Source organism: Salvelinus sp. IW2-2015, linkage group LG5 (genome assembly GCF_002910315.2).
Source record: "Salvelinus sp. IW2-2015 linkage group LG5, ASM291031v2, whole genome shotgun sequence".
Classification (NCBI taxonomy): Eukaryota; Metazoa; Chordata; class Actinopteri; order Salmoniformes; family Salmonidae; genus Salvelinus; species Salvelinus sp. IW2-2015.
The window spans coordinates 16,242,622-16,266,884 of NC_036844.1; the positions used below are offsets into that span (position 1 = coordinate 16,242,622).

At 43.9% G+C, this 24,263-nt stretch overlaps 1 protein-coding gene across 1 annotated transcript; it reads left to right on the forward strand.

The window, feature by feature from the left end:
* The first annotated feature begins 1,377 nt into the window (after nt 1-1,377).
* On the forward strand, nt 1,378-8,092 carry LOC111963975 (syntaxin-2). Its single transcript, XM_023987589.2, has 11 exons — nt 1,378-1,693; nt 2,399-2,485; nt 2,706-2,805; nt 3,387-3,461; nt 4,429-4,502; nt 4,601-4,709; nt 5,053-5,126; nt 5,294-5,431; nt 5,613-5,723; nt 6,286-6,390; nt 6,732-8,092. The coding sequence occupies exons 1-10, from the start codon at nt 1,664-1,666 to the stop codon at nt 6,388-6,390; spliced, it is 903 nt and encodes a 300-aa protein (XP_023843357.1). The 5' UTR covers nt 1,378-1,663; the 3' UTR covers nt 6,732-8,092.
* The last annotated feature ends 16,171 nt before the right edge of the window (nt 8,093-24,263 follow it).

Sequence of the window (24,263 nt, forward strand, 5' to 3'; positions counted from 1 at the left end):
TAGGTAATTGTGGGCTAAATCAATGACAAACAGCTGCAATGTTCAGGCTTCATCATGATCTGTGATCATAACGGGCTGGGGTGTTTTTGGTTCTATTTAGGCTAAGGTTATTCTTAAGAAAGCAACTGCACTGAAATGAATAGCCTGATTCAAGGGGGTTCTAGGGAATAAAAAAGTTTTATCTTTTAAGCTGTTTGGTCTATGCATATACCCATACCGATTCTATATTTTTGGTCTTTTGCCGTAGGCATAGCCTGCCACTAATATTCTATATTGCAGAGCATTATAGATAATAAACCAACCAAATGTTCCTGTGATGTTGAGGCTGAGCAAGACATTCGATAGGCTTGTAGACTATGCGGAAATAATCGTGGAATTAATCATTGTTATAGCCTAGATCACTTTATATAATCTGGACCGTTGTTATTTCTAAGGATGAGCAAACAAGGGGTAGCATATGCTTTATGCCAGTCTCTATAACAAGGGTTAGGCCTATATCCTCACATACCCCCTCAATTTGAGCCTTGGTTTTAACCATAAGACATCTCCACAGAAATGTAATAGCCTAAGGATTGCATGGTGACAGTGATTGTGTCTGTTAAACCGGTAAACTGGGAACTCGGGGGGGGGGGAATGAGGTCAAATCATGACATCAGTGATTTTCAGGTCAGAGAAAGAAGTCAGAGTTTATGAATTGGAATTTCGAATTGGATGACCCTTCAAAACAAAAAAAATTCCCAGTCTGAGCTTGTTTTTCTCAGAGTTCCCAGTTGTCTTGAATGCACTGAAGTCAGAAGTCAAAGATTGCCGAGTTCCGAGCTCCAGTGGCACATTTTTTAATGTGCCACTGGAGACCTACGCTACCTCTTATTCCTGAATAAGGCTACCTCTAACAAAAAGGCTCTTGTGTCTGTATTGATGTGAGAAATAGGCATATCTACACAGTAATGGTGACTTGCTGCGATATCAACTAGCCAAATTTTTTGGGTGTGTTGAGGTGATATGCCTATTTTAGCTAAATCGACAAATGAAATTGATTAGGTTTCTCTGGCTATTAAAAATATTTTTTACAAAATCATGTACATTTAGACGTTTGTAAGGCGTTCATGGTGAGATCTTTAATAATGAACTAAACAGACACTTCAACTAACACGTGACATATGGTAAGATCTTTCATAATAAACTTACAAGCAAACTGACACGTTACGTGTCAGTGCCACATTACACCACATGAACACTACTAAACACTACTTCTACATGGCGTGTACGTGTCACGTGACGTGAACGCGTGTTGTCACTTTAATGCCTTAGAAAAAAGACATTAGGTGACTTGGTGAGAGGTATTAGTAGCGTCACGAGGCTTAATTCTGGCACTTATCACCCCCTATAGTAACCTGTAGAGCACACTGCTGTTGATGTCAGCAAGGTAATAGAACTCCACTCAAGCAGGCGTGGCCAAACGTCTCGCGGGTCTCTGAAATTCGCCTTTTTGTTGAACGCTAACTATTTTTTAAATCGACAAACTGGTCAAATGAATAACGTTTTACTATTATCGTGAACATTTAAACGGGAGGGGAATTTATATGGTATTTAAGTCTACTTACGGAGCTTTAGCAAAGTCGTTTTCACATGCTCTGAACAAATTAATTTTTGAAAGGGCGTGATGAGGGACCGCCTGGGCGATTTGACAGCGGTGAGTATCACTATCAGAGAGAAGGGAAATAGCTAACGTTAGTTAACATTTCTATCTAGAAACTAAGACGTCTGCTTTGCCTTTCTTTTTCCTTCTCACGTTAAGTTTCAGTTAAATTGTTCATGAAAATGTTGTTTCTGGCGAGTCATTTCGAGTCAACTACGACTCTTGTCTGTTACAGTACAGTAGCTGTAGGCTTTATTGAACTTTAGCATAAAATTAGGGAACTATTGTTATTGTCGGTTTCTTCGATGTCAACAGGTACGATAACTATCTAACGTTACGGTATATATGTTAGCCTTTTAATCCGTGTGCCAGCCGGGTAGGTTAGTGTAATGTTGGCCTACACCTAGCTACTATTGTCAATGTTACATTTCATTTATTATGAAATGTTCTATTGTGTTTCTTGTCCCTATAAATGGGTTGGTCAAGGTTATTGATGCCTATGACTCCAAAGGTTGTCTCCTTTAAAAAAAAAGAGATATATATTTTTAAATTAACTTTGTTACCCAAGGCTATTCTATTGTGAGTAACGTTATATTTTAGGAATGATTGAATTCTCCCTCTGGCATTACACTTCACAATGGTAGGACTGTGCAGTTCATCTTTCACAATGGGGTGTTGAAATAACATGTAATTGGCATGGCAGGCCTAGTATTTTCTTTGGTTAGAGGCCTTCCACTGATCAGACAATTATTTTCACAGAACAGCAACAATAACCCCTTTAATGTGGATGATGATGGCACCATCACAGTGGATAACAATTCCCACAGGGACGACTTCTTGAAACAGGTAGTCTACTTGGAGCTTTAAGTTTGCATAGTCATGCGTCTTCTCTAGCTCTGTTTGCCAAAGACTATAGCCAATGTGTGTTAAAAAAATGTATTCTGTTTCTTGCTGACTGTTGATTCCTTTCAAATGTCACTGTAACCCTCAGTGAGGGTAATACAATGTTTTGATTATAAAAGCCTCTTTGTTGTGTGTAAACTAATGTGACATGTTGTGTTTGAAGGTGGGGGAGGTGCGACGCCTCATTGATAAGATCTCTTCCCAGGTAGATGAAGTGGTGAAGAAACACAGCGCTATCCTCTCTGCCCCCAACCCTGAGGAGAGTGAGTATGGCCTCCTCACAGCTGCACACATTCACCCAAATTGTCTTAAAATGTGAAAAGTACAGGAAAACCACATTTTAATGAAAATGGTTCCTCTCCAGGACGTTGTCCAGTCTGGGAAAAGTCACATATTAAATACAAATGAGCCAGGCAGGAAACACTGCCTATAACTCCAGCCCACCAGCCTGCCCGTTTCCTCTAATAGTCATCTGTTATTACTGGATTAAGGAAGTGCCAGACAACCTTTGGCTGCCGATGACATAATCTTTTTTTATTGCTTAAATGCTTCATATGTTTTCTGATGGAAATGGACGTCGATTTCACATTGAGAAATCTGCAGTCATATCTAGGCATGAACATTCTATTCTACGATGGCTCCAACAGAATAGCTTGCATTGGACTGAATGATATGAATATTAATATTATACAGCACTGTGGTGGAAGGCCAGGTCAATATGCCACCAACAGATTATAGATGTTCCCAGAACAGTTGTAAAAGGCAGCATGTAGTGACTTCAATTGGCAACTCTGACCAGTCACTCGCTGCCTTTGATGTTCTGTCTCCACGTTTCTCCCTTCAGGCACCAAAGATGAACTGGAGCAGCTCACCAATGAAATCAAGAGGAATGCCAACACAGTGCGGGCCAAGTTAAAAAGTGAGTTCATAATAAATCAGTTAGACTGTTAAGGTAGGGTATGAATGAAATAAATTGTAAGCGGGAGAACTAGAGAGAACTATATAATGAGCTTGGGAACACTTCCCTCAATTCAGAGGGAGTTTAGTTTATAAGGGAGATTTGACTTGCAAATTAGCTGTATGTACGGGAAAGCTACTACTGCACACCTGGTCATAGGTAAACACATGGCTGGAATAGTTTGACCCCCACTGCTAACAATATAGATAAGATATCTGTATGTAGAGGTGTGTGTCTAGCTGCCTCTGCGTGTATGGGAATATGTGAGGATGATGCATATGTTTGTAAGTTGGACTAATTGTTTGCATTCATCTGCAAGTGTATGTTTGGGGTGAGTTTAAGTAATGTATTTATGCATACAGCATGTGTGTGTGCATTAGGTAATACACTGAGTGTTCAAAACTTTAGGAACACCTGCTCTTTCCAAGAAAAGACTGACCAGGTGAAAGCTATGATCTCTTATTGATGTCACCTGTTAAATCCACTTCAATCATTGTAGATGAAGGGGAGGAGACAGGTTAAAGAAGCCTTGATAAAATTGAGACATTCTGTATGTGTCATTGAGGGTGAATGTGCAAGACAAAATATTTGAATGGGGGATGTTAGTAGGTGCCAGGCACGCCAGTTTGAGTATGTCAAGAACTGCAACACAGCTGGGTTTTTCGCACTCAACAATTTCCCGTGTGTATCAAGAATGGTCCACCACCCAAAGGACATCCAGCAAATTTGACACAACTGTGGGAAGCATTGGAGTCAACATGGGCCAGCATCCCTATGGAATGCTTTTGAGACCTTGTAGATTCCATGCCCTAACGGCTGTTCTGAGGGCAAAAGGGGGTGCAACTCAATATTAGGAAGGTGGTCCTAATGTTTTGTACACTCTGTGTATATTGCGTCATGCTGACCGGGCCTTGCTGTGTGTTGGCAGCCATGCAGAACAGCCTGCCTGAGGATGAGAATGCAAACGCAGCCTCTGTGGACCAGCGCATCCAGACAAACCAGGTGAGAACTGGACCACATGTTAACTACAATACATTTGTTTGTCAGACATAGACCCTAATGGAGTACTCTGTGTGTGCCGTTTGTCTCCCCACCTTCAGTACACACATCTGATGTGCTGGTTTGTGGATGTCATGACAGTGTACAACGAGACCCAGATGTCCTTCAGGGAGAGGTGCAAAGGACGGATTCAGAGACAGCTGGAGATCAGTGAGTGCTGGGGTTGCGCGCCCAGAGAGAGAAACATTATTACCTTCTTAGCCTAGACAGCCACCTGTTTTCTGTGTGCTGTACATCTTTATCAGCAAACAGGAGTGTTCTGAGAGGGGGAGGAATACCCTGGCCACGCCCCAGGATTACAGAAAGAGGAGCTTGCAACAGGAGACACCTGTGTTAGTGTTGCCTTAGCAATGGTTGTCTGGGGGAGGGGTTGCAATATATGTAGTCAGGTGACCAGAGGAACAGGAGGTGTGCTCTTTAGTAACTGGTCTGCTGTTAGTGAGCCCTTGTAGTTAAATTGGAAAACTGATTTCACAAATGTTCTTTCTTGAAGCTGGGAAAGTGACCACTGATGAGGAGCTGGAGGAGATTCTGCACAGTGAAAATCCTGCCATCTTCACTTCTGATGTGAGTGGCATATTCTTAGAACACTCATGTATCACTTTACACTAATAAATCAAGAGATAAAAGTGAATTGAGTTCTTGCACTCATTTCCTTCTACACGGTTACAGCTTTGTGGATTATTTTGCCACATCATAAATGTCTCCTCCTGTACTTCTTCCTCCCTGTACAGATAATCTCCGACTCCCAGATCACGCGCCAGGCTCTGAATGAGATCGAGTCTCGCCATAAGGACATCATCCGCCTGGAGTCCAGCATCAGGGAGCTCCACGAGATGTTTGTTGACATGGCCATGCTGGTGGAGACTCAGGTGAGATGGATGTCACAAAGGGAAAAATGACTTGGAACAAAACTGCCTTGTGTATAAATCCTCTATCTGATATAATCACATTTGTCAATGTAATAAGCATATACAAATTGAAATATGGTTTCAAAAATCCCCTGTATAACCTCTGTATTGTGATCTGTGTGTTGTCCTGTGTGTCCAATAGGGGGAGATGATCAACAACATAGAGAAGAACGTGAGCACTGCAGCCGAGTACATCGGCGTGGCCAAAGTGGAAACCAAGAAGGCAGTGCGGTACCAGAAAGCGGCGCGCAGGGTAAGACTTTTCCCCCGTTTCCCCAGCCTTTTCAAGAGCAACACCACCACCGTCCCCAGTGAACCAAAACCCACCGCTGTCAAATGAGCCACTATAACCATAGCTTGTCCTGCTGCCACTGAACATGCCATTCAAGGTAGCACTGTGAATGAAGCTAACGTCCCGTTCAAGGTCAGCCAATCATTTGTAACGCTGTGAAGCTAATGTCGCACGCCTGAAATTTTTTCGATTTATCACCGAGCACCTAATCTCTCAGGAGCCTAACGTCACATTTGATGAAGGGAAGATGGTATCACACCATAGAGCTTCCCTATAGGTTAAGCACTGAACTGCTACGCAAAACTGCCTGTAGAAGTGTACAAACTGTGAAATGTTAGCCATGGCCCTTGCCTCTGTTTCTGTGTGATGTTTGTGCTGTTAACATGTAATGACCGTTGGAAATAAATGTGACTTGCAATTAAAACAGACAATAATTTGAATATTTTTTATTAATGCATGTTTGGCCTAGTACACACTATTTTGACATAAAGCCTAACATTGTGCTTCTTGTTTGTTTTGGCAGAAGTATGTCATAATTGCCATAGTCGTGGTGATCCTGCTTGCTGTAATCGCACTTATCGTTGGTTTGTCTCTGGGTCTAAAACTGCCCTCAACCGCACAGCCTTAGGTAATTACTACTGATCTACACAGACAAACACTGTGTGTCATGATTTAACACGCATGTAGACAAATACTGTCATGTCCTATAGCAGTTTGCATTTAACTCTCTAAATGCAGTCCCGTTAGTCAAATACTGACCGGTTTATTACTATGGCAACCTATACGTAAGACTGTCCACCCCTGGCCTGTGGGCTATAGGATGTAAGGGCCCTGAATATTTCCTTTTTTTACATTTATCTTTTAGTTCTTAATTCATTGCTTTTTTTAAATGAAAGACTGTACACTATGTATTTGGACAATGCGGCTGATTCAATTTTCCTTTTGTTCCCCACTCCTTTTCCTGGACAGCTCTTCTTTTTCACAGAAAATGCTTTATCTTGCTATCGGTGGGGTTGTTGGTGTCATCGTTTTAGCCATAATTATGGGGTTGAGTGTCTCGTAGTGATTTGTCTAAGCCCCCCCCCCCTCAAAAACAACCTAAAACAAAAATGATCAGTGTATGATCAGTCTCAACCTCATTCTTCCATCTGAAATATCTACCATGACGACTAATGCCTTGCTGGGTGAAGTGACTCCTCTCTCATGGAGTGAGTAAAGGCTCCAATGAGGAGTTTCTGCTGCGCATTTCAGAGGAAGAAGACAACTCTGCACCTGCAGTATCAACCAGAGGGTGGTGCTGAATCTCCTGATTCACTCCTAAACCTTTTCAACCAGACATGCACTATGCACTTTTGACAGAAACACACATACACACAGCATATGTTTTTCTATCCTTGTGGAGAACTAAAATTGATTTCCATTCTATTTCCCCTAACTCCTATCCTTAATTCTAACCCTAAACTTAAGCCTAAAATAGCCTTTGTCCTTGTGGGGACCTGGGAAATGTCCCCGCAAGGGAGAATTGTCCTTGTTTGACTATCCTTTTGGGGATTTCCGGTATCCATGAGAATATATACACAGAGCCTACACTCAGTTTACTTATAACCTCTGGTATTCTTTGAAATGGCATCAGTAAATCCCAGTTACATGTTTGTATTCCCTCTCCTGAATTGGTTGGATGTACTCCCTACTTGAAGATGTGTTCTATCAATTAATGTATGACTGTTTCCTCGTGCCTCTTATTACATTTCGAGCTCCAGAGCTTTATCAAATATCTTTACACAACTGAACATTGCACATTTATATTTTCAAGTTTTGTAGAATTTATTTTTATATTCACCTGAACATGTATCCAATGTTACTCGTTATTTATTTGTGCTGTATTTTGTTAACAGCTGTGATAATGAACTTGATAATGATATGACATTGCTGACTGAGTGCTTGCAGAGTTGAGACAAACATCATATTGTACTACTGCACCTGTTTAAAAGATTATAGTTCCATGCACAAAACACTAAGCTCACACTAGCTATTGAGCACAGTGGATGTAATTTAGCCAAGTGTTGCAGTTGTCAGAATTAATTTAGGAAGGTGGGAATGGTGTCAGGACACACATTTTTATTATGCCTTTGGCCTGTGGTTTTGTTCAAGTGCTTTACAACAAATGACAAAGTTAACCACAGCACTGTCCAACTCTGCAAGAGATGACATCACTTGTCTAAAGTGAATCCAGCTGATATGTAAAGTGTCTCTTTCAATGTTCTTTCACTTCAAAAGTATCTATGATAGCCAACCAAGAGAGAGCAAAAATAAAGCGGTGTAAAAAAATCTTTCCTGTATAGGTCATGTCAATCCTGCTGTTTCATTGAAATCAAATAACCTTAATTCGAACATGTTTTGAGCAAAGTGAGGTTGATATTGCTACTCATCCTTGTATAACTTTAACAACTCCTTCTGCCTCAATGAAAAGCTGTTTGTCTCTTGGTCACTGAAGAATCAAAGGAGCTGAACAATTATCCATTCTGGCTCCTGTCCTGGCTTTTACACTATCCAACCATCTCCCTTACCCCCTCGCCCTCTATAGTAGAGGTATCAGCAGCTCTAGCCCATGTATCCACACACACTTACAGGAGGAGAGAGGGTATTTATCTGTGGAGGCTGGTGGGAGGAGCTATAGGAGGACAGACTCATTGTAATAACTTGAATGGAATAAATGGAACTAAATGTTTGACTCTGTTCCTTTTATTCCATTACAATGAGCCTGTCCTATAGCTCCTCCCACCAGCCTCCACTTGTATACAGAGCCAGAACCTGTGCAGCTAAGTCTAGTGACTATTTATAGATCCCACCTCATTAGACCTATTTATAGATCCCACCTCATTAGACCTATTCTCATCCTATATCCTTGTAATTTTAAGGTGTGGAACCTTTCTGCTTGAAATAGGACATGGTGTTATGAACAATAATTGAAGGTGCCACTTGTACTGAATGTTGTTACGGCCCATGTCTATGCTTTTGATATTGTAGAAGATGTCAGTAGGGATCACGATGACTATCTTTGACTATGACCTGAAGCTTCATGAGTTCTGGTGATACTGGCATGGGGGAAGTTTCTCTACTGGCTATGATCACAGGTGAGATTCCCCTCTAGAGTCACTGTTTTCCTTTTCTCATTTTCTCATCCCTCTCTTCTGCTCCTGCTGTATATGTGCCATATGGCCACACAGCAAGCAGCTCCGAGTGCAATAATGCTGGGACGGGAAAGACAACACATTGGGCTGTGTTTCAAGAATACAGATCTAATGAGAATCTCCTGCATTAGCACGTACCAACACACACCATAGGAACCATGGAAACTACTGAACCTGCTGTGTTATCTCTGGAGGCACGACACATTCAGACATGCAAATATTCACTCATTTGTATTTAGCTGGATACATGCAGCGATCTGCACACTACATCTTCTTACATTTGCCCTTTCTGCCACACAGCTGCCTTTATTACATGACTAAGGAGGACCAGATCAACTGATATCAAAAGAATACACTGCCAAGGAATGTTGGGTCATCTGCAGCAAAGAAGGGAGGAGAGAGTATAGTGAAAAAGAGTTGATTGACACTGTCTGAGGTAAGACAATTTGAAAAAAACATGGGAATCCATCCTCTGAGGTAATTATTTGTATGTCTATACTGAACAGAAATATACACGTAACATGTAAAGTATTAGTCCCATGTTTCATGAGCTGAAATAAAAGATAGCAGAAATGTTCCATATGCACAAAAAGCTTATTGCTCACATTTTGTGCACAAATTTGTTTACATCCCTGTTAGTGAGCATTTTTCCTTTGCCAAGATAATCCATCCACCCGACAGGTGTGGCATATCAAGGAGTTGATTTAACAGAATGATCATTACACAGTTGCACCTTCTGCTGGGGACAATAAAATAGCTTTCTAAAATGTGCAGTGTTGTGTCTTAACACAATGCCACAGATGTATTTTTAGGGACTTGTCCACCAGAGAATTGAATGTTAATTTCTCTACCATATGCCACCACTGTCATTGTAGAGAATTTGAAATTGTATTTTTTTTTTAACCTTTATTTAACTAGGCAAGTCAGTTAAGAACAAATTCTAATTTTCAATGACTGCCTTGTTCAGGGGCAGAACAACAGATTTGTACCTTGTCAGCTCGGGGATTCGATCTTGCAACCTTTAGGTTATTAGTCCAACGCTCTAACCACTAGGCTACGCTGTCCAACTGGCTTCACAAACGCAGACCACGTGTAACCTCACCATTCCAGGACCTCCACATCCTGCTTCTTCACCTGCAGGATCATCTGAGACCAGCCACCTGCACAGCTGATGAAACTGAGGAGTATTTCTGTCTGTAATAAAGCCCTTTTCTGGGGAAAAAAACAATTCTGATTGGCAGGTCCTGGCTCCCCAGTGGGTCGGCCTATACCTTCCCAGGCCCCCCCATGGCTGCGCCCCTGCCCAGTCATGTGAAACCCATAGATTAGGCCCAAATTAATTAATTAAAATTGACTGATTGTCTGTAACTCAGTGAAAATGTTGCATGTTGCGTTTATATTTTTGTTCAGTATATGTTACCAACTACACGGTTGGAGAACAGTCAACACAAAGTGTACATGAGCATTTATGTACACTACATAACCAAAAGTATGTGGACACCTGCTCAAACATCTCATTCCAAAATCATGGGCATTAATATGGTGTTGGTCCCCCCCTTTGCTGCTATAATAGCCTCCGCTCTTCTGGGAAGGTTTTCCAATATATGTTGGAACATTGCTGCGTAGTCTAGTGAGGTCGGGCACTGATGTTGGGCGATTAGGCCTGGCTCGCAGTTGGTGTTCCAATTAATCTCAAAGGTGTTTGATGGGGTTGAGGTCAGGGCTCTGTGCAGGCCAGTCAAGTTCTTCCACACAAATCTCAACAAACCATTTCTTTATGGACCTCGCTTTGTGCATGGGGACATTGTCATTCTGAAACAGGAAAGGGCCTTCCCCAAACTGTTGCCACAAAGTTGGAAGCACAGAATTGTCTAGAATGTCATTGTATGCTGTAGTGTTAAGATTTCCCTTCACTGGAACTAAGGGGCCTAGCCCGAACCATTATTCCTCATCCACCAAACTTTACAGTTGGCTTTATTCATTGAGGCAGGTAGTGTTCTCCTGGCATCCGACAAACCAAGATTTGTCCGTCGGACTGCCAAATGATGAAGCGTGATTCATCACTCCAGAGAACGTGTTTCCACTGCCCCAAGCTTTACACCACTCCAGCCGACGCTTGACATTGCACATGTTGATATTAAGCTTGTGTGCGGCTGTTTGGCCATGGAAACCCATTTCATGAAGCTCCCGACGAACAGTTATTTTGCTGACTTTGCTTCCAGAGGCAGTTTGGAACTCGGTAGTGAGTTTTGCAATTGAGGACATACGATTTTTACATGCTTCAGCAATTGGTTGTCCCGTTCTGTAAGCTTATGTGGCCTACCACTTTGCGGCTGAGCCATTGTTGCTCCTCGACGTTTCCACTTCACAATAACAACACACAGTTAACCGGGGCAGCTCTAGCAGGGCACAAATTTGACGAAATGACTTGTTGTACCGGTGTCATCCTATGACGGTGCCACGTTGAAAGTCACTGAGCTCTTCAGTAACGCCATTCTAGTGCCAATGTTTGTCTATGGAGATTACATGGCGGTGTGCTCGATTTTATACTCCTGTCAGCAAAGGGTGTGGCTGAAATAGCCAAATCTACTAATTTGAAGGGGTGTCCACATGCTTTTGTATATGTGGTGTATGTATGAACATCATTGCTGTTCCATTCTTATTATCTAAATGTAGAATGAAAATGTACATGAATCAGGGGTAGGTATCATTGTTTTTACTATTTTGTGAAAATCCTGCCTATAAATAACAACACAAGTGCTAATTGGTGGGTTGTAAGGGAGCAAGGGGTGGGTTGCTGAGGGGTCATTCATGTCTCATGCCTACAACAATAGACCATGGTCGTACAGCAGGCATAACATGGGGACTAATTTGAAATGTAATGAGGTACGCATTTCATTTCCTGCTGTTTGAAAACAACCCCGTGCTCTCTGTTTCTTCTTCTCCCTGCAGCAATACAAAAGCTCTCCAAGGTGAGTCATTAAGAAGCTGTGAGGTGTGTATGAATTTGGCAGAGTATGTGTGTTTGCGTGCATGCACGAGTGTGCAGTGTGTGTGTGTGCGTGCGTGCGTGCATGTTCAAGGTTTAAAGGGAAGGCAGTCTGCTTTGGTTTGGGATAACAGGACAGCTCTCCTCTAAGGCACCTTTTTTTTAAAGCCACAAAATATTGGCATCTATTCTAGGCTAAAGAGTCAAATGATAGAATGTCATTATTCAGTGAGAAAGTAGAACATGGAAATGTTCTAAATGACTAATAGGGTGAATGCATAGACCGATGTTTGCTTTCTCACCAGGTAGGTAAAGCCCTGCTGTAAGAAACCCCAGCAGCTGGAGAAAAAAAAGTTAATGGGAACATCTGAGGATACGTGTGTGAGTGTGTATGAATAAGAGCAGTATTTCAGTGTTATCTGTGCAATCAATCAAAGTTAGGACCTGGAATGAAAATTCTCAGAAATTGTGACACCATGTTGCCATATAGTGTTGTCCTTGTGGTAGTGGAAATAAAGGTGCTGACCACAATACATACAGTACTTTAGCATTTAGGCAGATAAATACATTTCTCATTTCAAACAGCTATTGTAAAGAACCTTACTCTATTATCAACAATAAAATAAAACATTATTTTGAGATTAAGCCAAGGAGCATCTGAGTACTGATAACAGATTATATAAAACCTGCGTGAGAATCTTCCATATCATCATGTTTCCTGGGGTTTTTGTAGCCTAATCTGTATAATTCTCCCCGGGATCTAAGCAGTATTAGCGTTGTGCCTAAGAACAACCCTTAGCCATGTTATACTTAAGCAATAAGGCACGCGGAGGTGTGGTATACAACCCTGAGCCGTGGTAAATTGCCCATATACCACAACCCCCCGAGCTGCCTTATTGCTATTATAAACGTTTTTACCAACGTAATTAATGATCATTATAAACCGGATGGTTCAAGCCCTGAATGCTGATTGGTTGAAAGCCATGGTATATCAGACCGTATACCATGGGTATGACAAAACATTTATTTTTACTGCTCTAATTACGTTGGTAACCAGTTTATAATAGCAGTAAGACACCTCTGGGGTTTGTGGTATATGGCCAATATAACACGGCTAAGGGCTGTGTCCAGGCACTCTGCAGTATATTGGCAATATACCACACCTCGTGTCTTATTGCATAAATATACCACACTCCCTCGGGCCTAATTGCTTATTATACCCCTTTAACACCGTCAGTCACCATACAATGGTGTTTGTGATGGCTAATGACAGTGAGTGGATGGAAGGAGGAGGACAGGTGCAGAGTGGAGGGATGGAGAGGAAGTTTTACTTGTGGCTGATAAAAGCTGACCTGGCTCCAGCGGCTCCTCCTGTCATTGTAGTGCTGTGATACAATAATCCCCCTGCTCCCTCTTATGTAACAGACTGGAGAACACATTAATAATCCCAGCCTGCCTCTGTCTCTGTACACACACACACACACACACGCATACACAGTCAGTCAGTCAATGAGTGGGCGCAGCGAGCAGCAGAAGCGGCCTGTTGTGGGGATAGCCAGGGAGCTCTGGCTGCATGGCAGCAGCACTGGTAAACTATGGACAGGTATCTGTGTTACAGGGAGGTGAAAGGCTTGAGCACCAGGTCATTGGATTTACACCTAATCCAGGGATGAAGCTGTATTGTGTTTGTAATGTGAGTACAGTGTGCATATGTGTGAGCATGAGTCTGTTTTTAAATATACAAAGTCTAAATTTGTAGTGTGTCTGTGCGTGCGTGTTTTTTTTTACAGCATCCATCTCTGTGTGTCTCTTTGTAATTTACGATGTGTGTGTGCGCCAGACTGCCAGGACATCATGCGAGGTCACAGATCAAGTGACATTGAGGAGCTTCTGAGACAGTCTCACTCAGAGCTGCTGTGGATCCAGAGACAGCTGTCAATCATCGCTGCCAGGAACTCCCATCACCTGCAGGTCCAAGGGAAGGTAAGGTTCCACCCACGAGAGCTCACTTTTGGCCTTCTGACCTTGCTTGATCTTTTATGTTACCTTTTCAGTATAACACAAATTGTATGCATATCCTTGTTAAAGGTCCATCTGTTCATATGTTGTACAATAAATCAATTGTCAATGTGTCCAGGAGAGGACAGCATAGTTCTCTGAAAACACCAATGACTCTATGGTAAAAAGCAGTGTCTGGATTCACCAATCAGAGGAAGAAAAAGGGTGAAATCCATGTTGACGTGTTATTAGCATCTTTAGTGGGTGTGGCCCGAATGTCTTGTCAAATGGCACCTTGCTTCCTCAGACTCATTTACATTTTGAAGGGAGTGGTTGGAATTTGGCTGTCCAATCCCAACTAGGTTTTGCATTGTGCCTGAAAACCAACTGGCTTATAAAGAACTGTATCTAAGGACAGAGAGAAAGAGCGAGAGAGGGAGATAGTGTGTACACTCAAAGCAGTTGATGTTGCTAGGCAACAGAATGGAGGAGATTTAGTTTTTTCCTCTCCCTCTCCATCCCTGTAACATAGAGATCTGCTAACCAATACCTGCAGCTGTTATTTTGTAATCTCCCTAAAAACACCACACTGCTTTTAGAGGTATGATCTGGAATTGGGGGAGGGCTGATAGGGCACTGATGCTTATTGGTCTGTCAATGTGATGGTTAGTTTTGATTGGTCTGTCCTGGGGGTTTTGGTTTTTCCATTGGTCCTTGTCCTCCAGTACTTTAGCATAAGTGTCTTTTAGAGGTTACGTAGCAGTTAAGAAAATAAATGCATAAAGGAATCGAGATTAAAAAGTGAGGGATGTATGTCAGTGTTTGAATGGGAGGGGGAGGGGAGAAAGGATGATGAATCATGACTAAGAGGATGGAAAAAGGAGCATTGAGCAAGGTTACGTGTACCAGGGGAGGAATCCATTGACGCAGTGGGCTCAGGTCATGCATTTCTCTGTTTTAGAAAGAGAGAGAGAGATGGTGAGAGCGAGACGGGTGTGAGGGCTGCTCAGGGACGGCTGCAGGTAGGAGATGCGTGTAAAGGAAACGCTCATCCATGATGCAATCATTTACACAGGCCAATGATATGAATGCTGACACACTTCAGTGGGTTTGTGTCTGTGAATTCTTGTGACTGGGATGAAGAGGAGGGATGTGGACTGCACTGAGCATGTGCGTGCATCTGTGAGAGAGGGAAGGGAGCGAGAGAAAGAGAAATGGAGAAGTAGAGTAGGTGAGGGAGGGAGGGATTGAGTGAGTGTCGTGGTAGAGAACCTGAGAGAGCTACTAAGGAGGAGAGAGCGCGAGAGAGAGCGGGAACACAAGCAAGTGACAGAAATGGTGTGTGTGTTAGAGAGCACTAGTGTGTATCTGACTCTCGGAGGGTGTGTTGTTGCTTGAGTTTTCCTCTGAGAGGGCTGAGAGGCTCTCTCACTGTCTGTCTTTTGGCTCTCCGTTCGGCTACAAGCTGCAGACTGGACCAACCATTAAGCCTGGGGAACGCTCACGCTGCACACACTCGTAGGCACACACACACACACCACTGGGGTGTCAGCCCTGCCGGCCGGTGATGAGAGGGAGGATACAGTCGTTTTGACATAAAGGGGGAACTGCCTTTGAGGTATGGAGCTTTTTTACCCTCTGCACCATAGTGTTGTACCACTGTCTCAGCGGGAATTGTTATTGCCATATTCCTTAGCAAAATGCAGCATACACATTTCTGCAAAAGCATAGGCATATACATGCTTGGTTACACTAAACACACACACACACACACAAATCAGAATCAAAATGTATTGGTCACATATTTTGCAGATTTTATCGCAGGCGCATCGAAATGCTTATGTTTCAAACTCCAACAGTGCATTAATACATAACAGTACAAAACAATACACACAAATCTGAAAAAGAAATGAACTAAGAAATATCAGCACGGGTAATGTCAGAGTCCGGAATATAAATATATACAGTATGTACACTGTATACAAATAAATATGTGGACACCCCTTCAAATTAGGGGATTAGGCAATTTCAGCCACACCGTTGCTGACAGGCGTATAAAATTGAACACACAGCCATGCAGTCTCCATAGACAAACATAGGCAGTAGAATGGTGTTACTGAAGAGCTCAGTGACTTTCAACGTGGCACCGTCATAGGATGCCACCTTTCCAACAAGTCAGCTTGTCAAATTTCTGCCCCGGTCAACTGTAAGTGCTGTTATTGTGAAGTGGAAACGTCTAGGAACAACAACGGCTCAGCCGCGAAGTGGTAGGCCACATAAGCACACAGAACGGGACCGCCGAGTGCAGAAGCGCCTAGCGTGTAAAAATCGTCTGTCGTCAGTTGCAACACTCACTACCGAGTTCAAAACTTCCTCTGGAAGCAACGTCAGCACAAGAACTGTTCGTAGGGAGCTTCATGAAATGGGTTTCCATGGCTGAGCAGCCGCACACAAGCCTAAGATCATCATGCGCAATGCCAAGTGTCGGCTGGAGCGGTGTAAAGCTGGCTGTCATTGGACTCTGGAGCAGTGGAAATGCTTTCTCTCGAGTGATGAATCACGCTTCACCATCTGGCAGTCTGACGGATGAATCTGGCTTTGGCAGATACCAGAAGAACGCTACCTGCCTGAATGCATAGTGCCAACTGTAAAGTGTGGTGGAGGCCTCCAGAGTGGCGCAGAGGTCTAAGTTGAGGCATCACTACAGACCGGGGTTCAATCCCAGGTTGTGTCACAACTGGCCATAACCGGGAGTCCCATAGGGCGGCATACAATTGACCCAGCGTTTACTTGGCTCATCGCGCTCTAGCAGTTGTCAGTTGAACGGTGTTTCCTCAGACACATTGGTGCGGCTGGCTTTTGGGTTCAGCGGGCGGGTGTTAAGAACTGCGGCTTGGTGGGTCATATTTTGGAGGACGCATGACTTGACCTTAGTCTCTCCCGAGCAGCGATGAGACAAGATCGCAATTGGATATCATGAAATTAGGGAGAAAAAGGGGGTAAAATACAACAATAAAAAAAGTTTGGAGGAGGAATAATGGTCTGGGGCCGTTTTTCATCGTTCGAGCTAGGCCCCTTAGTTTCAGTGAAGGGAAATCTTAACGCTACAGCATACAATGAAATTCTAGAAAATTCTGTGCTTCTAACTTTGTGGCAACAGTTTGGGGAAGATGGCCCTTTCCTGTTTCAGCATGACAATGCCCCCGTGAACAAAGCGAGGTCCATACAGAAATTGTTTGTCGAGATCGGTGTGGAAGAACTCGACTGGCCTGCACAGAGCCCTGATCTCAACCCCATCGAACACCTTTGAGATGAATTGGAACGCAGACTGAGAGCTAGGCCTAATCGCCCAACATCAGGGCCCAACCTCACTAATGCTCTTGCAGCAATGTTCCAACATCTAGTGGAAAGCCTTCCCAGAAGTTGTGGAGGCTGTTATAGCAGCAAAGGGGGAACCAACTCCATATTAATGCCCATGATTTTGGAATTAGATGTTCGACAAGCAGGTGTCCACATACTTTTGGTCGTGTAGTGTGTATAATGGAGTGTGAAGACAGTATATGAATAGAGACGTTCTGTGCAGCAGTAGTTATATAGGATGAGCCTTGACTAGAATACTGTATATACATATAAACTGGGTAAAACAGTATGTAAACATTATTCAAGTGACCAGTGTTCATTGACTATGTACATAGTTGCGCACTCGCATCATAAACCAGATGTTATCCGTGACTTCCCTTTTCAATCCACTGAAGAGGAATATATCACGACTAACCAGGTGTGTGTGTGCTAGCACGCTTACGTGTGTGTGTTTGTGATTTGTACACGGTTGCCCATTGACTTGTTTGCGTGGGCGATAATTCTGTGTTGCAGAGAGAGCGACGTGTCTGTCTGCTGTGAGCCCCTCCTCAGCTCTACTCTGCTGTTATGAAAACTGCTATGGCTGGGACTGCAGCGGAAACACTCTAGCCTAGGCTGGGCCAGCCTGAGTAGCTACATTAGACAGGACCATGGCTCCATGGAGCTGGGAAGGCCTGTGGAGAGCTTGGCTAGGCTACATGCATGGGTCTAAACATGTTAGTCTGTAGGACCGTGCGGGCTTTTGTGCTTCTGTCTAGGGCTAAATGGAGCTAGCCATGGCAGGGCAAGGCAGTGTGGGGTTTGCCAGGGCCATATGCCATTTAACTGGGTTGGCTGGTGCTAGCAGGACTTGGCATGGGCTGTGGAGGGAGTGGGAATAATATAGGCTGGGTGAGGCTTCCTCATGGCTAGGGAAGTAGGATGGGTGGAACTGGGTAGGTAAAGTAGAGTTGAATATACCTGTGGAAATTTGACCAGGTAAAAATATAATATTTGTGGACGAAGCCATTGAGTGTGTGATGACTCAGAGTGAATATCTGTGTGTGGTAGCATGTGATTAGTTGGTATTGCTTTCAAAAGATAAGAACTGGAGAGAGAGCGAGAGAGAGAACGCCCCCACAGGCTGTGTTAGTATAGTAGTGTCTCAAGGTCACAGTGGGTGCTAAAGGTGGCGTTATTGAGGTTGACATTTAGCACATTGGATGTTGCGGCTAACAGACCTCAGGTTTTTTCCAACTCACTCCATTCCAGTCCATCTGCGCTGAGGTTGGCTTTCGCTGGGTTTCACTTCATTACAACCTTCACAGGCTACGTCCCAAATGGCACCCTTATCCCGATATACTGCACTACTTGGGCTCTGGTCAAAAGTAGTGCAATATTGGGAATAGGGTGCCGTTTGGGACACAATCAGACTCCTGAATGCCTTGATAGCACTGTAGTTCCTCCAAAATCAATCTCTGTGTGATAGACAGAATAGTTCAGGCTTCTAGCCTCTCATAGGGATGTTGAGAGACTTCCAATTATATTTTGGCTAATTGGTAGACTAGTTATCTCTCTGAAGTAGTAGGGCTAGTGATAGAATGGCTGCCTGGCGTTGTGTTGAAGCATCTGGCTACATTCATTGCTAGCTAAAAATCATGGTTAGAATATCTGGCTATCTGAATGGTCTTGAAGCCTGTTTCTTCCAGCCTGGCTGGCTGGTTTTCTGATTGGGTGTATGACATATTGGTTTCCTTGCCCTGTATGCAGTCTATGGACAAGGTTCGATAGCAACCCATGCTTTGGTTTTGTTGTCCACTGTTTCAAACCTTTTTAGCATTTGTGGCACAAATCCAATGCAAGTTAATGGTACCAATATTTGCATTGTCACGCTTAATGTTCAAATCATCCCAAAGTATCTAAAAATGGATTGTGTCACTGTATGTTACCTGAGATGATTTGGATATGAAGCGTGAACATACTTATATAGACATGCATTTGAAACAATGTCGAGGTAAACAAAATCAAAGCATGGGGTGCTGTTGTACCTTGTCCATAGACTGCTTATAAGGAAATCAATATATCATTTTGTAATTTGGGTTTAGGGACGGTGGGGAATAAAAAAAATCACACCTAATAGCAGGAACAGCACCATCTTTGGTCAGAACCTGGTCATATCAGGATGTAGGATGGGACCTAAACATAACAACTTAAATTACTAATTTCTCTGAACAGGGGAAAAAACAGGTGCGGGCAGCTATCGGTTGAAGAGCATGCATTTCGTTTTACTAGCATTTAAGAGCAATTGGAGGCCACTGAAGGAGTGTTGTATGGCATTGAAGCTTGTTTGGAGGTTTGTTAACACAGTGTCCAAAGAAGGGCCAGATGTATACAGAATGGTGTCGTCTGCGTAGAGGTGGATCAAAGAATCACCCGCAGCAAGTGCGACGTCATTGATATATACAGAGAAATGAGTCGGCCCAAGAATTGAACCCTGTGGCACCCCCATAGAGACTGCCAGAGGTTCGGACAACAGGCCCCATTTGACACACTGAACTCTGTCTGAGAAGTAGTTAGTGAACCAGGCGAGGCAGTCATTTGAGAAACCAAGGCTGTTGAGTCTGCCAATAAGAATACGGTGATTGACAGAGTCGAAAGTTTTGGCCAGGTCGATGAAGATGGCTGCACAGTACTGTCTTTTATCGATGGCGGTTATGATATCGTTTAGAACCTTGAGTGTCGCTGAGGTGCACCTGTGACCAGCACGGAAACCAGATTGCATAGCGGAGAAGGTACGGTGGGATTCGAAATGGTTGGTGATCTGTTTGTTCACTTGGCTGTCGAAGACTTTAGCAAGGCAGGGCAGGATGGATATAGGTCTACAACAGTTTGGTTCTAGAGTGTCTACCACATTGAAGAGGGGGATGATCGCTGCCGCGAGTTTGAACAGACTAGTAATTGGGGTTGCAACAATGACGGCGAATAATTTTAGGAAGAGAGGGTCCAGATTGTCTAGCCCAGCTGATTTGTAGGGATCCAGATTTTGCAGCTCTTTCAGAACATCAGCTGTCTGGATTTGGGTGAAGGAGAAGGGGGGGGGGGGCTTGGGCCAGTTGCTTCGGGGGGTGCAGAGCTGTTGGCCGGGGTTGGGGTAGCCAGTGGAAAGCATGACCAGCCGTAGAGAAATGCTTATTGAAATTCTCGATTATCGGGGATTTATCAGTGGTGACAGTGTTTCCGAGTCTCAGTGCAATGGGTAACGCTGGGAGGAGGTACTCTTATTCTCCATGGACTTTACAGTGTCCCAAAACTTTTTGGAATTAGTGCGACAGGATGCAAATTTCTGTTTGAAAAAGCTAGCCTTTGCTTTCCTAACTGACTGTCTGTATTGGTTCCTGACTTCCCTGAAAAGTTGCATATCGCAGGGACTATTCGATGCTAGTGCAGTATGCCACAGGGTGTTTTTGTGCTGGTCAAGGGATGTCAAGTCTGGAGTGAACCAAGGGCTATGTCTGTTCTTAGTTCTACATTTTTTGAAAGGGGCATGCTTACTTAAGATTGTGAGGAAAGCACTTTTAAAGAACAACCAGGCATCCTCTACTGATGGGATGAGGTCAATATCCTTCCAGGATAACCGGGCCAGGTTGATTAGAAAGGCCTGCTCGCAGAAGTGTTATGGGAGCGTTTGACAGTGATGAGGGTTGGTCGCGGACCCATAACGGACGCAGGCAATGAGGCAGTGATCGCTGAGATCTTGGTTGAAAACAGCAGAGGTGTATTTAGAGGGCAAGTTGGTCAGGATGATATCTATGAGAGTGCCCATGTTTGGGGTTGTACCTGGTAGGTTCCTTGATAATTTGTGTGAGATTGAGGGCATCAAGCTTAGATTGTAGGATGGCCGGGGTGTTAAGCATATCCCAATTTAGGTCACCTAGCAGTACGAACTCTGACGATAGATGGGGGGCACAGCTGGGAGCTGAGGGGGGTCTATAACAAGTGGCAATAGTGAGGGACTTATTTCTGGAGAGATGGATCTTTAAAAGTAGAAGCTCGAACTGTTTGGGCATAGACCTGAATAGTATGACAGAACTCTGCAGGCAATCTCTACAGTAGATTGCAATTCCGCCCCCTTTAGCAGTTCTGTCTTGACGGAAAATGTTGAAATTGGGGATGGAAATTTCAGAATTTTTGGTGGCCTTCTTAAGCCAGGATTCAGACACGGCTAGGACATCAGCGTTTGCGGAGTGAAGCAGTGAATAAAGCAAACTTAGGGAGGAGGCTTCTGATGTTAACATGTATGAACCCAAGGCTTTTACGGTTGCAGAAGTCAGCAAATGAGAGCGCCTAGGGACACATAGGGCCTGGGTTAACCTCTACATCACCAGAGGAACAGAGGAGGAGTAGGATGAGGGTATGGCTAAAGGCTATAAGAACTGATCGTCTAGTGCTTTGGGAACAGAGAATAAAAGGAGCAGATTTCTGGGCGTGGTAGGATAGATTCAGGGCATAATGTACAGACAAGGGTATGGTAGGGTSCMAGTACAGTGGGGGTAAARRTAGGRATTMWYTGACGATGAGAGAGGTTGCATCTCTGGAGGCACCAGTTAAGCTAGGTGCGGTCTCCACATGTGTGGGGGGTGGGACAAGGGGGCTATCTGAGGCATGTTGAGCAGGACTAGGGGCTCCGCAGTAAAATAAAACAATGAGAGCTGCCCTAAACAACAGTATACAAGGCATATTGACATTAGAGAGAGGCATAAAGCAGTCACAGGTGTTGATTGGGAAAGCTAAGACAACAACGGGTGAGATAAAAACGGGTAAACAGCTAAGACAACAACAACGGGTAAATGGCGATGAATGGGCAGAGAGAGTCAGTTAGCTACACACAGGGCCTGAGTTCGAGGCTGGAGCCGACAGAATTGGGTCCGTGGGTGGCTTTCTTTGGAATCTTTATATCTTACTCATTGTTAGAATTGTGGGAGTCCAAATCAGATGTTATGTACTATATTTATTGAATATATGAATCCTATCATTTAAAGTGGCCAATTTCAGTGCAATCAATTAGCTTAATTTCTCAGAGATCAAATACATTTCAACAAAATAATGTTGCTTGAGTGCTAATCTTCTCCATTTATAACTACAGAAACAATTTCAGAACAATCTGAGATTGGGGGTGTCATGGCTTGCTGAAAAGACGTGGAACGACCCTCTCTCTGGCCTTAATGGCTTGTGAATCAGATGTCTCGCGTATGTGTCCATCTGCCACTTTTCTGCTATATGAGCTGGTTGGCTGATCCGCAGGTTTGTCTGGCTGGCTTCCTGCCTGGTTTCCTGGTTGGTGTTGTGGCTGTTGGTCTATCTGTCAGGGGGGCTGTTGTGTGTGGGTACCAGCTGGATGGTTGACAAACAGTCTTCCAATGGTAAGTGTTAGTGATTTGCACAGCAGCGTGTGTGTATGTCAGGATTAGGAAATCCTCCCCTGGAAGGTTCAGTTTAAGATCCCAAACACATTCATATCTTAGGAATTAAATAACAAATAGCCCAGATAAAACACACACCTGCGGTCTTGGCTCTTGGTGTTTTTGTGACTTGGTTCATGTGGTTGGAAGACCTTCTAATCAGAGGTCACTGAGGGACCAAAGCTATTTATCTGGAAAGCTTTTAGAGAGACTAAATGGATGTTCTGACAAGCTTGTCTTTCAGACACATTTTTCTCATTATACACTATGGTCATTAAACATTTCAAAGAGAAAGATGTATCACAGAAGAGTGGGCATGAGACAGAACAGGAAGACAGAGCCATTACATCGTACAGGGAGGCTTTCAAAGTAGTGCTCTACAGGTTGCTTTTGTCTAGGTGGATACGTTGCTTTTTATATCTCTCGATATTGGAGTGCCTGAGCCGGCTAAGTGCCTCGCTTAGGGGCTCAACAGGAGCACTACACCTCACTAGGGATTTCAAACTGCAGCTGACCAACTTTCAGCCCTATATCATTCCCCCATAATGCTTTGTGAGAGGCCTGGATGTCTCTTCGGCCCGGCCGGCCCTCTCCCTTTTTCCTTCCACAGAGCTGTGTGTGGGGTGAACGGGTCTGAGGGGTATATCTGTTTGCTCAACTACCATTAACACACACTACACACTACACACTACACACTACACACACACACACACACACACACACACACTACACCCTACACACACCACCACACACACACACACACACACACACACACACACACACACACACACACACACACACACACACACACACACACCACACACACACAGCCAACCACCACAACACACACACACACCTCCCTCCCACCCTGAGGGGATGGAGTGTTTAGACGGAGTCATGGGGGAGACGTGTCCACTGGAGGGTGGCTAATTTCAGCAGACAGGGACAGAGGCAGCATTAGTGTTCCCTTGAGTCAGCTGTCCCGTCAGACTGGCCCTGGATCCCTAGTTCCATGCAGTCACAGCCACAGTCACAAACCTATCCCCTCCCTGCTGTATGACAGTTCCTGGGGAGGACCTATGCCTGGGCACACATGTCATCATGTGAGACTGGCAATTATGAAATCATCTCATCTCCTATGTCTTCCTGTACAGTTGTCTTACAGAAATCATTTGCACTGTAGCACTGGGGGATGCTAAAAACGTTCATTTGGGGTATGGTTCTGTTTTTGGATTGCATTTATTATGTCCTTGGTTTAAGGGATGGCACCCTTTGCAGAGCAGTGTCCCCATCATTGCTCTTGGGCAATGGGGTCTCCTTAGACCAGATGGAGTAGTTTGTCACTCTGTATTAGTGGCCCTCTAAATCTAGAACACCCCACCCTGTTTTTCCCCCCCAGGTGGTCTCTCATTCAAATACTGACCAGGCCCAAGCCTATTCAGCTTCCTCTTTCAAAAGCCTGCATGGAGATTCAGGATAAGACTGCTGGCTAGCGTATATCTTTCCCTCCTTCTCTTGCAGCTGA

Bases quoted from the DNA above. Each gene is read 5' to 3' on its own strand.
- LOC111963975 (XM_023987589.2), top strand. From the start codon at position 1,664: ATGAGGGACCGCCTGGGCGATTTGACAGCG. The intron at 1,694-2,398 runs GTGAGTATCACT...TTATTTTCACAG, and splicing joins GCCTGGGCGATTTGACAGCG to AACAGCAACAATAACCCCTT. The intron at 5,432-5,612 runs GTGAGATGGATG...TGTGTCCAATAG, and splicing joins CCATGCTGGTGGAGACTCAG to GGGGAGATGATCAACAACAT.